The 14,466-nt window shown below is 41.2% G+C and overlaps 1 protein-coding gene across 1 annotated transcript; it reads left to right on the forward strand.

Moving 5' to 3' along the window:
- The first annotated feature begins 1,062 nt into the window (after nucleotides 1–1,062).
- Nucleotides 1,063–8,648, forward strand: crabp2b (cellular retinoic acid binding protein 2, b). Its single transcript, XM_049602344.1, has 4 exons — nucleotides 1,063–1,262; nucleotides 4,584–4,762; nucleotides 5,077–5,193; nucleotides 8,301–8,648. Exons 1-4 carry the CDS (start codon nucleotides 1,175–1,177, stop codon nucleotides 8,349–8,351), a joined length of 435 nt encoding a protein of 144 aa, XP_049458301.1. The 5' UTR covers nucleotides 1,063–1,174; the 3' UTR covers nucleotides 8,352–8,648.
- Nucleotides 8,649–14,466: the final 5,818 nt, after the last annotated feature.

Below are 14,466 nucleotides of genomic sequence, written 5' to 3' on the forward strand. Positions count from 1 at the left end.
AATCGTATGCCCTGACTGTCCTCTCTGCTTTGGCACCACCATGCTCTAACAGGAAATACCAATCAGGCCAATATGGACTTGAATGTAAATTAAATTTGAGAAAAATAGAGGGAGGGTCAGTCCTGGATCAGCCAATTACTAGACAATGTCAATCATTTTGATCCAATTTGGATTAAATTCAGCCTAATTCAGCATGACTTTTTACAGTAACACAGTATAAAACAAGTTGTCGGTCATTTCTTAGCCTATAAAGCACCTCACTTCACAATACTAAATTTGCAATGACATTACTGGTGCTGACAGATGTGTCAGAACTGAATGATTTCAAGCATTAGCAGCAGGATGTATTCTCACTGACACTGTAAACCTCAGCGAGGAGGTAAACAGTGGCTTGTGTCTCTGTTTGTTTACAGAAATAACATGTAGCCCTAAAGACATGTAACCCACCCCTGTCCAGTTCAGATAAAGACTGGATGAGATGTGTTAGGTAAATACAACTGATAGCCTGTGTGCTGTTTGATTATAATGAATAAACTGTGGGCTGATGTGTCACCTCTCTCTTAGATTCTAATTGTAGAGTGAAAAATACTGATGACACTTTCCTGGGTGGGTGCTTTCAGCTCTAAGTCTTATCTTTTTGCTCCTTCATTACCAGCTTTACAGCCCCCACTGTGGAGCTGAACACTGTAACCCTGATATCTGATCTAACATTCCAGATTGTGGACAACTTCACACATGGCTTCAGGTCAGGATAAAAAGTTGCATCCATTTTTCATGTCATTGCTCAGTGGCTTATTTGAGCCATCTATCACTTGTTTTCTGGACTTCTTGGTCTAACCAACAAGCAATTAACACTTAACATCCGAGCCTGCTGCTGCATCAACATCAAAGGACTTACTGGAAGTGTATTTTCCAGCTCGTATCCAAATCTTTCACCATGCTGACAGAGGTGGAGGGTGCAGGCAGAATCGGGGGGAAAGTCCCTCCCTGTCACCGGCCTCTGCATTGGCTGGACCAGCATCAGATACAGGCGCGCTGTCAGCCAATCAATGGAGGCGCAGATGCAGGCAGCGGAGACGGCTGCACAGACCGGTTAACGGAGGGGAACAGACAGACAGACAGACAACGAACCGGAGAGTCTGCAGTAGGAATCAGCTTCTAATCTGCACAAATCATGGAAGTGGAAAAGAAAACCACAGACTTCTCTGGAAAATGGAAAATGAAGTCTTCGGAAAATTTCGAGGAACTTTTGAGAGCGCTGGGTGAGTAATGCATTTGAGTTTTTTTATGCACACGCATAGAATAATTATCTATTTAATGTGCATGTATAATAAGTTGTTATCTGGGTCGCATCCCGTTTTGTTCCACCTTCAGATCAAAATGCTTGCATGCACAACTTTTTCCATTTATACTTTGATACCAGTTTATCAGCATATTGTTATCTAGTTTTTCATCAGCCATTGAGCTCCTTTGTCAAGATGCAAAATCAGATAAAGAAAGGGAAAGGGATGCATGTCCTGCACAAAGAGCTGTCAATCATGTTGTCAGTGGCATCATCTACTGGAAATCCACTTGTCTTAGAGGTCAACTGGGAGAACCAAAGTGGTTTGAAGTGGCTCTCTGTGGTTACATTGGTTTGCTCCAGCCCTGCTAACCCATGTTCCTGGGAATATTTGGTCTTGTTAAGCTATATGAGACTGTATGGACTCCAGTTATAAAAGAGAGCATGAGAAAGAAAGAGGTCAGGTGAAGGCCAGCCAGTGGCATCCATTAAAAATCTGAAGACAAATAGCCTGTGGAGGAATGTTAGATTAGACTCATCTGAAGCAGGGTCCTCCTCATGCGGTTGTAATTAGAGCCAGTGTAAACGGAACTAAGCCTTGACATGGGCCCCAGCAGCCAGCCGGATCTGAGACTGACTTTCCTTCACTGCCCTGGGCCTCCCTGACCCAATCTAGAGCTGTGTGTGTGTGTGTGTGTGTGTGTGTGTGTGTGTGTGTGTATTGCCTGCTTTAGTACCAACCGCTCCATGAGCAAATATGGTCTGAACTGAATTGGATTTGTGGGGTAGCCTTTTCGAAGACACTCCAGGTCAAATGAATAATGTCAAAAACTTAACAGTTAACAGGCACTTTACATTTTATTTACATTTATAAAATATCAGTTCACGTATCTACTGAGGCAGCACATAGATGTTTATGTAAGCTACGTGTTCTGAGTTTCACCTATTGTACTCTGCACATCAGTAACTAGGCCATTTTTTCCCTACAGGTCTCGTTAATCCTATTTTCTCTTACTGCATAAATGCATCGATGAATTATGGTATGTGCCTATCGGGCCCAAGGGGTCAGGGGGGCCCAGGGCCAGAGCCTCTGAGTGAAGTGACTATTGGATAGTCAACCAAATGAGATACAAAATGAAACAAATGACCTCAAAGAAATGCAAAACAACTACAAAGAGACTCATAACTACAACAAACTGACTCAAAGCTAAAACAAAAAGACACAAAATGACTACAGAGAGGCAAAAACCAATTACCGAGAGACAAAGGCAACCACAAAGAGACTCAAAGCTACAACAAAGTTACTCAAAGAGACATAAAGCAACCACAAAGAGATTGGGATACAAAGGGATACAAAGCTAGGGCAAAGAAATATAAAACAACGCTCCCAAACAACAGCTATAAAAAGAGACACAAAACAACTACAAAGAGACACAAAATGACAAAAACAATCACAAAGTGATGCAAAATGACTAAGAAGAAATACAAAATTGGCACAAAGATACAGAAAACAACCACAAAGAGATACAAAAAGACCACAGAGACAAAACTAGCCACAAAGGGATGCAAAACAACCACAAAGGGATGCAAAACAGTCACACAGAGATGCAAAATTAATAAGAATAGATACAAAATTGGCACAAAGAGGCAGAAAACAACCACAAAGAAATACAAAAAGACCACAAAGAGACAAAATTAGCGACAAAGGGATGCAAAACAATCACACAGAGATGCAAAATGACTAAGAATAGATACAAAACTGGCACAAAGAGACAGAAAATAACCACAAAGAGATACAAAAAGACAACAAAGAGACAAAATTAGCGACAAAGGGATGCAAAACAACCACAAAGGGGTGCAAAACAATCACAAGAGGTGCAAAATGAGCACAAAGAGACAGAAAACAACCATAAAAAGAGATAGGAAAAAAAGACACAAAATTACTCACAAAGGGATGCAAAACAACCACAAAGAGATGCAAAATGAGCACAGAGAGACAGAAAGCTACAGTGTAGTGACACAAAACAACCACAGAGAGACTCAAAGCTACAATGAGACATGGAACCACTACAAAACAACTACAAAGACACACAGAATGACCGCAAAATGCATCACTTTTAAACAAAATGACCACATTGAGATGAAAACATGTACAAAGACCAATGACTGCCAGACAGTAATGACAAAGACAAGCAAAACGACCCTAAAAAGATGAAAACAATCACAAAGAGAAAAAAAACTACTACTATGAAACATAAGTTATGAAAGAAGTGCATTTGACTATAAAGAGACACAAAAAACCCACAGAGACAAAACCAATAGATGCTACTTGACTACAAATAGATGCAAAACAGCTACAAATTTGCATTTCCATTTTTTTTATGTTGCAAAGTCAAGCCAAAACCTTTTTATTTAAGCTGTGAAATGATTGCTGTCATTCGCATATCTGTTCACAATGAGGCTCGAACTCTGGTGGTTAATAAGCATCATACCGGCTTCAGTGGAGTTTTGAGTTGAGTGGATATGACAGAATTTTAAGAATGTCACAGTAATTAGTGGTATAAAAGACCATACCAGTGGTTTTGCATGTTGTAACCCATCAAGTACAAATCATGTATGCTTTTAATTACTGGTAACCGTTTTCTGAGGCACACAGTAAATTCTTAGATTCATCACCTTGGTTTTAGTTCATTCAGTACAGAAAAAAAAGTCAGCATGCAGAGACTTGAAACTAAGATTTTAATCACAGTGAACATTTCATTGCCTCATTTTTCTTCTCATCAAAGTGGTGTTAGTCTTGTGTGGCAATGCAGCAGCACAGATTGTTCTGAAAACTTTAGGGTGCCAACAAGCTTTGCATTCATAACCCTGGTTGGAAATCACAGTGAGAAGATAAATAATAACAAATATGAATTTCATTTGTTACTTGTGTTATAAAAGCTGCTGTTCGGCTTTTGACTCTCAAATATCGGATGACATAGTTTTAAGGACTGCCAAACAAGGAAAAAAATTCCAAACATTCCCTGCTCACAGCTGCTTTACCACACAGTGATACTGTAATATTGTCAAAAAAATAAAAGTGATGAAAGATTAACTTTGACAGATTACATAAAGATTGTTTTTCATCTTGTACTGAATGAACTCAAACTACGGCTGCGTGGAAGGTCAGAAATCAGAGTCAAAATTTATAATATGCTCTGGATTTATATAAGATTATACTTTCTACTCTCATAAACCAACACAGCTAATTGCTTCCTGAACAGCTGCCAGCTTGATATTAATCCTTTTTGTGTGTGAACAGGTGTGAATATGTTCCTGAGGAAGATTGCAGTGGCAGCAGCCTCCAGTCCTGCAGTGGAAATCACCCAGCAGGACGACAGTCTGTCCATCAAGACCTCCACCAGTGTCCGCACCACCAATGTCTCCTTTACCGTGGGTCAATCCTTCAATGAGACCACAGTGGATGGACGTCCCTGCACGGTACACATCCCATATAACATTCCTGTATTATGTCAATGCATGCATACCAGCATTTTGCCAAGGACAGCATAACTAGCCAGAGTAATGTGCAGAAGAAACATATGGAAATAATTTCAGAGTCAGTCCTGGTGATTATTCATGGATGTGTTCTGACTCTCTTCATGCTGAGTGAGTGGTGAAGGACAGGTCATAAAAATGTTCTGACATGCAGCAATCGGCACATTGAGCTCCAGTTATGACGACGCCTAAACTTTGTTATAACTTTGTAGAGTCCAAAGATGATTCATATTTCTTCTTCTTATGAATCCTTGCAGAGTTTTCCAAAATGGGAAACAGACAGCAAGATCAGCTGTGAACAGACTTTACAGAAAGGCGACGGGCCCAAAACAGCGTGGACCCGAGAGCTGACCAACGATGGAGAACTGATACTGGTAATTATGATGTGTGCAGAGCCAACACGCAGATTTATATACGGTGTATTAGAGTTAAAAAGACACTTAAACTAAGATGACTGTTGAATCTGAGAGCCTTAAAGAATTATTTGTTGGTTGAGAAATCATAGTCATAGCCATAAATAAGAACACATTTTAGGTTGTAAAAAAGGTAAAATAAGACTACAGCCATAGCAGCTTTGTGAGACTGAACTGTAAGCTACTGAAATAACTACCACTGCTGGAGAGATGGTCTTCCATAAACCTGGGCTGTCTATGCAGTATAAAGACACTCATACAAATTGGTGCAACATGACCAGAGAAAACAAAGGAAAAGGACTGTGGAATTCACTTTTTCTCAAGAGGCTGAAAACCTACAACTACCAGAATGCATTGCGACTCACTGGACCAATAAACGCTCCCACTGGTGGGTGATGTAATGTAAGGTTTGTTGTTTTTCCACAGACAACAATATGGCAGCTGGCTGGTAACAAATGGTCTCAATTGACAGGTAAACAGTAAGCTAAAATATGTTTCTGAAAGCATTTGAAGTGAAAAATAGGAAACGCAGGAACAGAATCGTGCATCGTTTTTATAGTTGAATCTCATTTTTTCAGCCTCTGTTTTTACATTACAGGAAACAGTATGCCGCCTACTTCTTGCTCACAAATTCTCATATTACAGCCAAACAGTGCACTAAAATATCTTTCTGAAAACATTATAGGGCAAGAAATAGCCAGTAGGCCCGTTTCCACCGCAGGAACTTCGGGGTAATTTTACGGGGCCGGGGCCGTTGGTGCGTGTCTCCACCGCAGGAACCACCCCCGAAGGACAGAGTTCTGGAACTTTTACAGGGGCTAAACAAGTCCCTGCCTCGGAGTAGGTACTCAGAACGGTCCCGAGAAACTCCTGGCTGGGGCTTGGGAATTACTTGGTGCTGACTGGATATACTCAGGGCGGGATGTGACGTCTTGTAAATAACAACATGGTTATCGTAGATTAGCTGGGCTAACCGTTAGTTGTTAGCGGTGTCTGTAATAACTCCAGAGAAAAATATTTTTTCCAGTGGATATCTTAGTTACAACATGATTGAGCTAGCAACGCAGTTTTGTGTTGCTATGTGTGGTATTTATTCAGTTCTGGGAAATGACGATGTCTAGAAAGCATCAGCTGACAGGGACAGCTAACAGCAGCAGCAAAGCTAACATCGGGACGTCATCTGTTAAAAGCCTCCCGTTGTTGGATACAACATGAAACTACTCCAGTTAACTCAATCATATTGTAACTAAGACATCCGCTGGAAAAAATATTTTTTTCACAGACCGTGACCAGAGTTATTACAGACACCGCTAACAGCTAACGGCATTCCTACGCCCCTACGTCGCCCGGTCAGAATGGTCACACAACAATTACGTCACATACAGAGCACGGTAACTTTACAGGAACCTTCGTCCTGCTTCACTCTCTCAGTGGAGACTTTGGCAAAGTATCCCTTTACATTACTGCATTGCCTACTGTAATGGTAAATGAACTATGGTAAGCTTCCTCCCATCTTATCAGTGCCCAGATGTAGCTGCTCATCTCTCAGCTCAAATTTCCACTGGCTCTCAGGCTGCTGCTGGAACTACAGATTGTAGCCTACTTCCGAATTTTTTTATGGCCACCATCACGGACACAAACAGTACAGTACAGACTGAGACTCAGACCAAACTGTAAAGCTAAGCTGTGTTGATCAAATATAGACAAGATTGTGTTACTGTTTTGCCGATTTCTTGTCTAAAGTGTCTTTAGAAATGTATTTTAGTGCACTGTTTGGCTGTAGTGGGAGAATTTGTGAACAGCAGGCAGGTGCCATATTGTTTCCTGTATTGTAAAAACAGGCTGAAAATTCTGAGATCAAACACTGCAGCTAGACAGTGCTAATAAAATATGAACCAAGACTCTGTAACTGTGTTTCCCATTTTTTGCCTTAAGTTTTTTCAGAAACATATTTTAACTTACTGTTGAGAAGCACTTCAGAGATTCTTTATCAGAGTATGCCAGTATATTCATCTGGCATAGAGTGTGCCAGTAAGCCTGGAACTCCGTTAGCACTTTTAGCACTTCTGGTTCTCTCGTCTAAAAGTCAATACGTTTTTTGAATGGGATTTTGGTTAAATGCCTCAAATAAGGTCTGTGGTTAACAAAAGCTTAAGCAAGTTTCAGGTTTTGTTCTACGACATAAAACATGTCAGTAAATACTCTGCTTGTGAATTTTGAAGCTTTTACGTGTCGTAAAAAAGGCGGTTGCTAACAAGTTGCTCAATACGACCACAAACCCTGTCAGGGACATTAAACATCATCACCCCCGAACAGACGAGAGTGCTGGCAGTCCGCCATTACAGCTTCTTATTTAGCTTAAACAGTCCGATTTCCCCATTATACAATGTTTTTAAAATAAAGCGGCCGAAATCAGTTGAAAGCTTAGTGGCGGTGACATCAAGAGTCATGCGACCGTGGAGTAGTCATGTAGTCCATTAAAGCCTAACGTTAGCTTTTTACTTCTGGCGATCGCATTTAAGCTTCAAATGCGGTATGAAAGGTGTTCATATGTGAAGATTATCTCGCTGAACAAAACCTGTGTTAGCCACAGAGCTTATTTTCTGACATAATCCAAAACACAATGCAAAAATCACATTCACTTTCTCTTCCGGGAACCAGTGTGGTGCTAAACTTCCGGGTTTTGACATCAGCCCTGGCACACTCTATTGATAAGTTAGTCTTTTTATAAAGTTTGTTGCCTCTAGTCCATGTGCTCTGGTCTAGTCTCTCCTGAGTCCTTTTCCTCTGTTTTCTCTGGTCATGTAGCACCAATATAAAAGGTATTTGCATCTTTCTAGTTTTATGAAAAGACCATCTTTCCAGCAGTGAAAAACCTATTTAAATGCTAATACAAGGCTAGCAGTTGGGGTAGCCTTCTTGGAATAATGCAGGGTTCCAGAGAGTTAATGGAAGGTTTTCTTGTTTGTTGTTATCATAATAGAAACCTTACCCTTTATAATGTGTGCCCTGATAGAAAGTTTTACCAGAAGTCAAACCTTTATCCTTTTGTTTCTGTTTTCTTTCAGACAATGACTGCAGGGGATGTTGTCTGCACCAGAGTTTATGAGAGGGAATGAGGAAATATTTTCAAGACTGTCATATAATCCGCCTGGTTTGTGCCTCGTGCATGGTTTACATTTACTCTCCTTGTTTTCTTCTTCCTCCCAGCCAGTCAGATGTTGGTCACATCTCAAACAGTGCTCTGTGTAGAAAAGGCTTCAGTTCACATGAATGTATGTTGGCACTGTAGTTGCTTTTATAACACCAAAACTGAACTTGCTCTTTATGTATCATATAGAAATGTCACACATTCCTCTTCTAAAAGCTGTGTCTAAATCCCTTTTTCAACATGTTATTAAACTGTTTTATATGAATTTACTGTTTGATGGTTCCTTGTCAAACACTCAATTCTTTATATTGCCTCCTCCCTGCACCTCCTATTCCCTTGTCGTCTGTCCGCATATCATTTTACATCAATGTCTGCCGTTTATATTCTCCTGATTATTCCACGCCCTTTTCCCCCTCCATCTTTCCATTTGTCCTCTGTGTACTCTTTAGTCATTATAGCCCATTACAATATGTCCTCAATTAGTTTAAAAAACTCCCAAAGACAATTCCGATTTTATAAACTCCACTTTGAGGGACATTTGGCAAAGACAAGAGGGAAACAGGGAGTGGAAAGGAAAATGAGAGAGGGAAAGAAAGAGGGTGGTCATGAGAAAGTTATTTCATCACATCAGGAGAGGTTATACTTTGTATGTTCCTCTCTCCAGCTGTACCTACTTACCGAATGAGCTCAATAAAAAAATCCCCCACCCCTTTCGCTTTGGCTTTGCACCCAGGTACAATGTGTTAAATGGCTTCGTCTTACACTGCACAAGGAGATTTCCAGCTGCTCCCTTTCAAAACCCACATTTCAACATAATGGATGCCAACGGCTGCAATGTGAAGAGAGCATCGTTAGGTGAAAATGATAGATTTGACTGTATTTAGTCCCTGAAATCTTTTTCTTTTACCCAGCTAAAACCCAACTGTGTGCCTCAGGCTGACTTCACCTTGCTGTGAAAAATGGACCTTCGGGGTCTCTCAGGCACTTCCTGAGGAGAGTGCTGCCACGGTTCACAGGCTGTGATGGTTTTTCCAGGTTTTCAAACAGTGTGCAGACAAGCACCCCTCTGAAGTGCTTCCCAGTTTATACACAGTGCTGAGCAAGCAGCGGGAGGACTGGGCCTCCTCTGGGATGAATGTTCTCAATAACCTCTGTGGGTAAATGTGTGTCTGGAGGAAGTACTCAGATCCCTTACTCAAGTAAAAGTACCACTACCACAATATAAAAATACTCCTGCATAAAAATGTCCTGCGTTCAACAGTTTTCTTAGCAAAAAAAAGGTCCTTAAAGAAACTGTATGTGACATTCAGAACATATATATATATACAGGGTTCCCACGGTTATGGAAAACTTGAAAAAGTCATGGAATTTCCCAGTCTTATTTTTCCAGGCCTGGAGAAGTCATGGAATGATTAAAATCAAAATAATAATAATTTAACAATAATGTTGTTCTTTGTAATGAAATGAATTGTTACAGTGATCTTCCGCAGATGACCTTCCAATAGCAAATTTATTTTCTGTGAGTTAGATGTTGATGTTGTCGTCATAACTGGAGATCAATGATGTTGATGTTGTTGTAGCTCTAATATGTGTCAACTGCAAGGTACATCGTTTCAGCATCGACGCTGTGATGTGCAATAGTCACATCGAAGGACTTGCAATATCAAGTAAGGCAAATAAACTCAAACAACTTATCTGATGGCTGAGGAGAATGCAAAACTTGCACAGTTCTCATTTTCCATGACTTTTACCCGCTAAGCCGTCCACTTTTATACGATATATGTATATATGACGTAGTGTGGCAGCATTGGATGTGGGAAGCGAGACTCTCCTGCATGTGTGTGTGTGTGTGTGTGTGTAGAAAAGAAGCATAACCAGGCCAGCAAATGCAGCAGGCACAGTAATGTGCCTTAAAAAGATGTGACAAGGCTTTGAAATTTTGTCCATGAAAATGTGTGGGAACCCTGTATACGGTATGATTCAGAGCCCAAGCTGCGATTGTCTGCACACGGTTCTCAACATGGAGGTGGCTGAGCTGGCGGTTAGCAGCTAAGGGTGCTAACTCCATGACCAGCACTAACAACAGCAGTGTTAGGGGAAAGTGCAGGGGAAAGTGCATCACACTTCTGTGATGATATTATCAGCAGTAACCACCAAATACGTGCAATGCAAGCCTCCAGGAACAGCGCCAGACTCTGAAGCCAATTTGACATAGTGCCCAAAGGTAGAATTACAGCTTCTGGGTCTGTAACGTGATGCCGAAGGGCCCAAAGAGAGTTTTCCCCATATACTTACATTGTGAGAGCAATGCTTGTAAATCAGTGCATGTATTTTTTATTAGCATCACAACCTCTGCAAAAGTACTTTTTGTATCATCAACATTTGATCCAATCAGTCTGATAACATTTTTAAAGTCTAGAAGAGCCACATGAATAACTCATCTTATCCCCATTCAAGTTGGTGGAGGGCTATACGGAAAGACAGCCGCTTTACTGGCGGACATTAGTCTCTTGGCCACTTTAAGTCTCCAGTGCACTTGCTCTACAGGTCCCATGATGCAGAAGATCTGTGTAATTTCGAGTTTCAATTATTAAGCTTTTTTGGCTTCCTGCGCCACTGAGTTACTTTCATTGTAATGAACGAGGCCCCGCCTCCAACGCTGTATGCAGTTCTCTATGTACATCCATGGTGCAATGCAGAGCGGTGGCAGTCACCTAGCCACTGGGACACACACAGGGACTCACATGCACTAACATGCACATGCAGCTGGACTGGCTACCACAACATAACAAAGATTCTTCAATTGCAACACACAAAGGAAGTGTGGCTTTTTTCTGAGCTCAGGACACCATTACTCCGCCAAATTTTCACATAGCAGATAATTCTTTGCTACGCTTTTAATGCTTTGAATCTTGCATACAGTGACTTTGAAAGCACTTATAGGTTCTAAGTGATAATTATTATACTGTTCATTTTATTACTCGACTGTTAATACTGATGCATGATGTATAATTGTAAGTAAAAGTAAAGTACAAGTATCTCAAAACTGTGTTTGAGTAAACGTGTTTAGTTACTCTCCACCACTGATCTGTATTCAGTTTGTGTCTGGGAACAGGAAAGTATGCATAGCTTACACAACTTCACTCATCATGTACGTGCTTTTATGTCTCCCAGGCAGAAAGTATGTTTTCAATGGCCTCAGTGAAAACCCATGTTATTGTGTAAGCACTCATCAAAACCACAGCACTCTAACTGCACTCTGGAGGGGATGGAAAGTTCCTCGCCATTTGCTCAATAAGAAAATTGGCATCACACACACACATACACATGCATGCACAGACACACACACATCCAAATGCACAAGATGCCTGATTCTGTGTAAATGACCCCATTGACTGATGGCTGTTACAGCCTCACTGGAGCAGTCTAAACCACCCACTTGTTAACCGGGTCACTCTCCGCACACAACTGTTAGGGCAGCTCATTCCTCAGGCAGTGATGTCATGGAGCGTCGCATTGCTCGATTGGCTGAGGAATGCTGTGGTTTTAGGACAGGGAGGTGCCTGAGTCCAGCGTTTGAATCAGGGCCATCTGGACCAATTATGACACAGCAATTATAGGTCGGGCGGCATGGTGGTGTGGTGGTTAGCACTCTCGCCTCACAGCAAGAGGGTTGCCGGTTCGATCCCGGGCGTGGGAGCCCCTCTGTGCGGAGTTTGCATGTTCTCCCCGTGTCAGCGTGGGTTCTCTCCGGGCACTCCGGCTTCCTCCCACAGTCCAAAGACATGCAGATTGGGGACTAGGTTAATTGATAACTCTAAATTGTCCGTAGGTGTGAATGTGAGTGTGAATGGTTGTTTGTTTCTATGTGTCAGCCCTGTGATAGTCTGGCGACCTGTCCAAGGTGTACCCTGCCTCTCGCCCAATGTCAGCTGGGATAGGCTCCACGCCCCCCACGACCCTCAAGAGGATGAAGCGGTTAGAAGATGGATGGAGTCACAGGTCAGCTGACAGAGATGCTGCTGGAGGAAGGCAGACAATACAGTTAAGATAAAGAAGCTTTCATCACTCATTCAACTGTAAAAATGGTCACTTGTACTTTGCTATCGTCCATTACCACCCCATCATCTATGTGAGCTCTCTACCTTCATGGTTTTCCATCAAAAAAATAAATAAATCTCAGCAGTTGCATTGATCTATTTCAGTGGCACTAATATTAAACTCATCTCAAAGGTATAGTTTTTTTAGTGGGGTTGTATGGACAGTATATTAGATGCAGTAGATGTCTGCCAGCACACGCCCAGTTTGGAGAAGCAGGCTGGAGTCTGACATGCAAGCTAAGCACTGTACTGCTGTGGAGGGATCAGCAACAACATGTATTTTAGCCACCTAAAAGGAGGAAAACAATGATGTACCATTGCCAAAAGCAGTTATTTTGTTTGTGTTATTCTGTAGCTTTGGCATTTAAAAAGAGTAAGTTTGAATTCATCAAAGTCACTCAATAACACAAACTAGCTAACTGATCAAAACAGCAGTAGACCAATAGCTCTCCTGTTCTGGTGGCTTTGACGAGAACATAGATGGGGAACTGAAGTTGTTAATGGCTGTCGGAACAGGCTGTCTCATGGAAAAGTAAAGCACTGAAAATACTCTCAATATATGATACACTTAGACTGATACTGATTTTTTGAGGTGGTTAAAAGATGTTTTGTTGCTGACCCCTCTCCACAGCAGTAGATTACTTAACTTCCATACTGGACTCAAGCCTGATCTTCAAACTGGAGGTGTGCCGACTGACATCTACTGTATGTAATGTACTGTCTATAAGTACCCCATACAACCCCACTTAAAAAAACCCGACTCATTCATTTTCTGTAACTGCTTAGGGGTCGCAGGGGTGCTGGAGCCTATCTCAGCTGACACTGGGCGAGAGGCAGGGTACACCCTGGACAGGTTGCCAGACTATCGCAGGGCTGACACACAGAGACAGACAACCATTCACACTCACATTTACACCTACAGGCAATTTAGAGTCACCAATTAACCTGCATGTCTTTGGACTGTGGGAGGAAACCAGAGTACCTGCAGAAAACCCATGCCTGGCTCCCCTACCCTAGGGTTTGAACCAGGAAACCTCTTGCTGTGAGGCAACAATGCTAACCACTGCATCACTGTGCCGCCTACTGAACTATCCCTTAAACTCCAGAACAGAAGTTTGACCTCCAGTTACCAATTAGTCCTGTTGTATAAAAATTTGCGGTGGCTGTTTTTAGTGCTAAATTTGTTCGTGATTTTTGGTTTGAACACTTAAGATGAAACAAAGCATCAGCTGTTTTTCTGCAGCTAAATATCAATGTTTAAAAAGAATAAATTTAATAATATTGTGAATAGTGTGACACTGCTTTGTAAGGAAAGGGCGGGAAATCCTCAGAGATGTGTCACACCCTCTCTATGGTGAAAATGAGTTCTTACCATAAGGATGGAGGTACAGGGTACCGCCCTTGTGGACTATCCATGCCCAGAGACCCATCATATCTTCCAGTATTAAACAAATCTAGATGATATGACATGTGTGTCACACTCAGTTTGTTACACATGATTCTTTATTGTTGGTGATGCAGTGAGCACTTTGTTGTTGAATGTCTGTCATAATTTGTAATGTCTTTTTGTTGTGGTTGTATTTGTGTAACAGTTGCCACAGACACAAAAAGAGTTTCTGTGAGGATAAGATAAATGCACTAATTTGTAACTAAAGATGATTTTTTATCAATCTGTCTCTTAACCTGCAATCAATTTATCCATAAAATGTTGGAAAATAGCAAAAATGCCCATCACATAAGAGATAAAATATCATTTTTTAGATTGTTTCAGAGGCCTGAAATGGCATAAACATGTTTTCTGTGCAGTTCAAATCCACTGTACATGATATTAAATTCTAGTGGAGAACTTAAAGTTTCCAAAAGTACCAAATTGTCAGGCCAAATTTTATAAAATTTATTTTGGATGATGCAGAAAACATATAGAACATTTTCATATGATAAAATAGTGCAGCCATAAAAAACAAGGAGCCCTGGGTGTGAGTA

Source organism: Epinephelus fuscoguttatus, linkage group LG17 (genome assembly GCF_011397635.1).
Source record: "Epinephelus fuscoguttatus linkage group LG17, E.fuscoguttatus.final_Chr_v1".
Lineage (NCBI taxonomy): Eukaryota > Metazoa > Chordata > Actinopteri > Perciformes > Serranidae > Epinephelus > Epinephelus fuscoguttatus.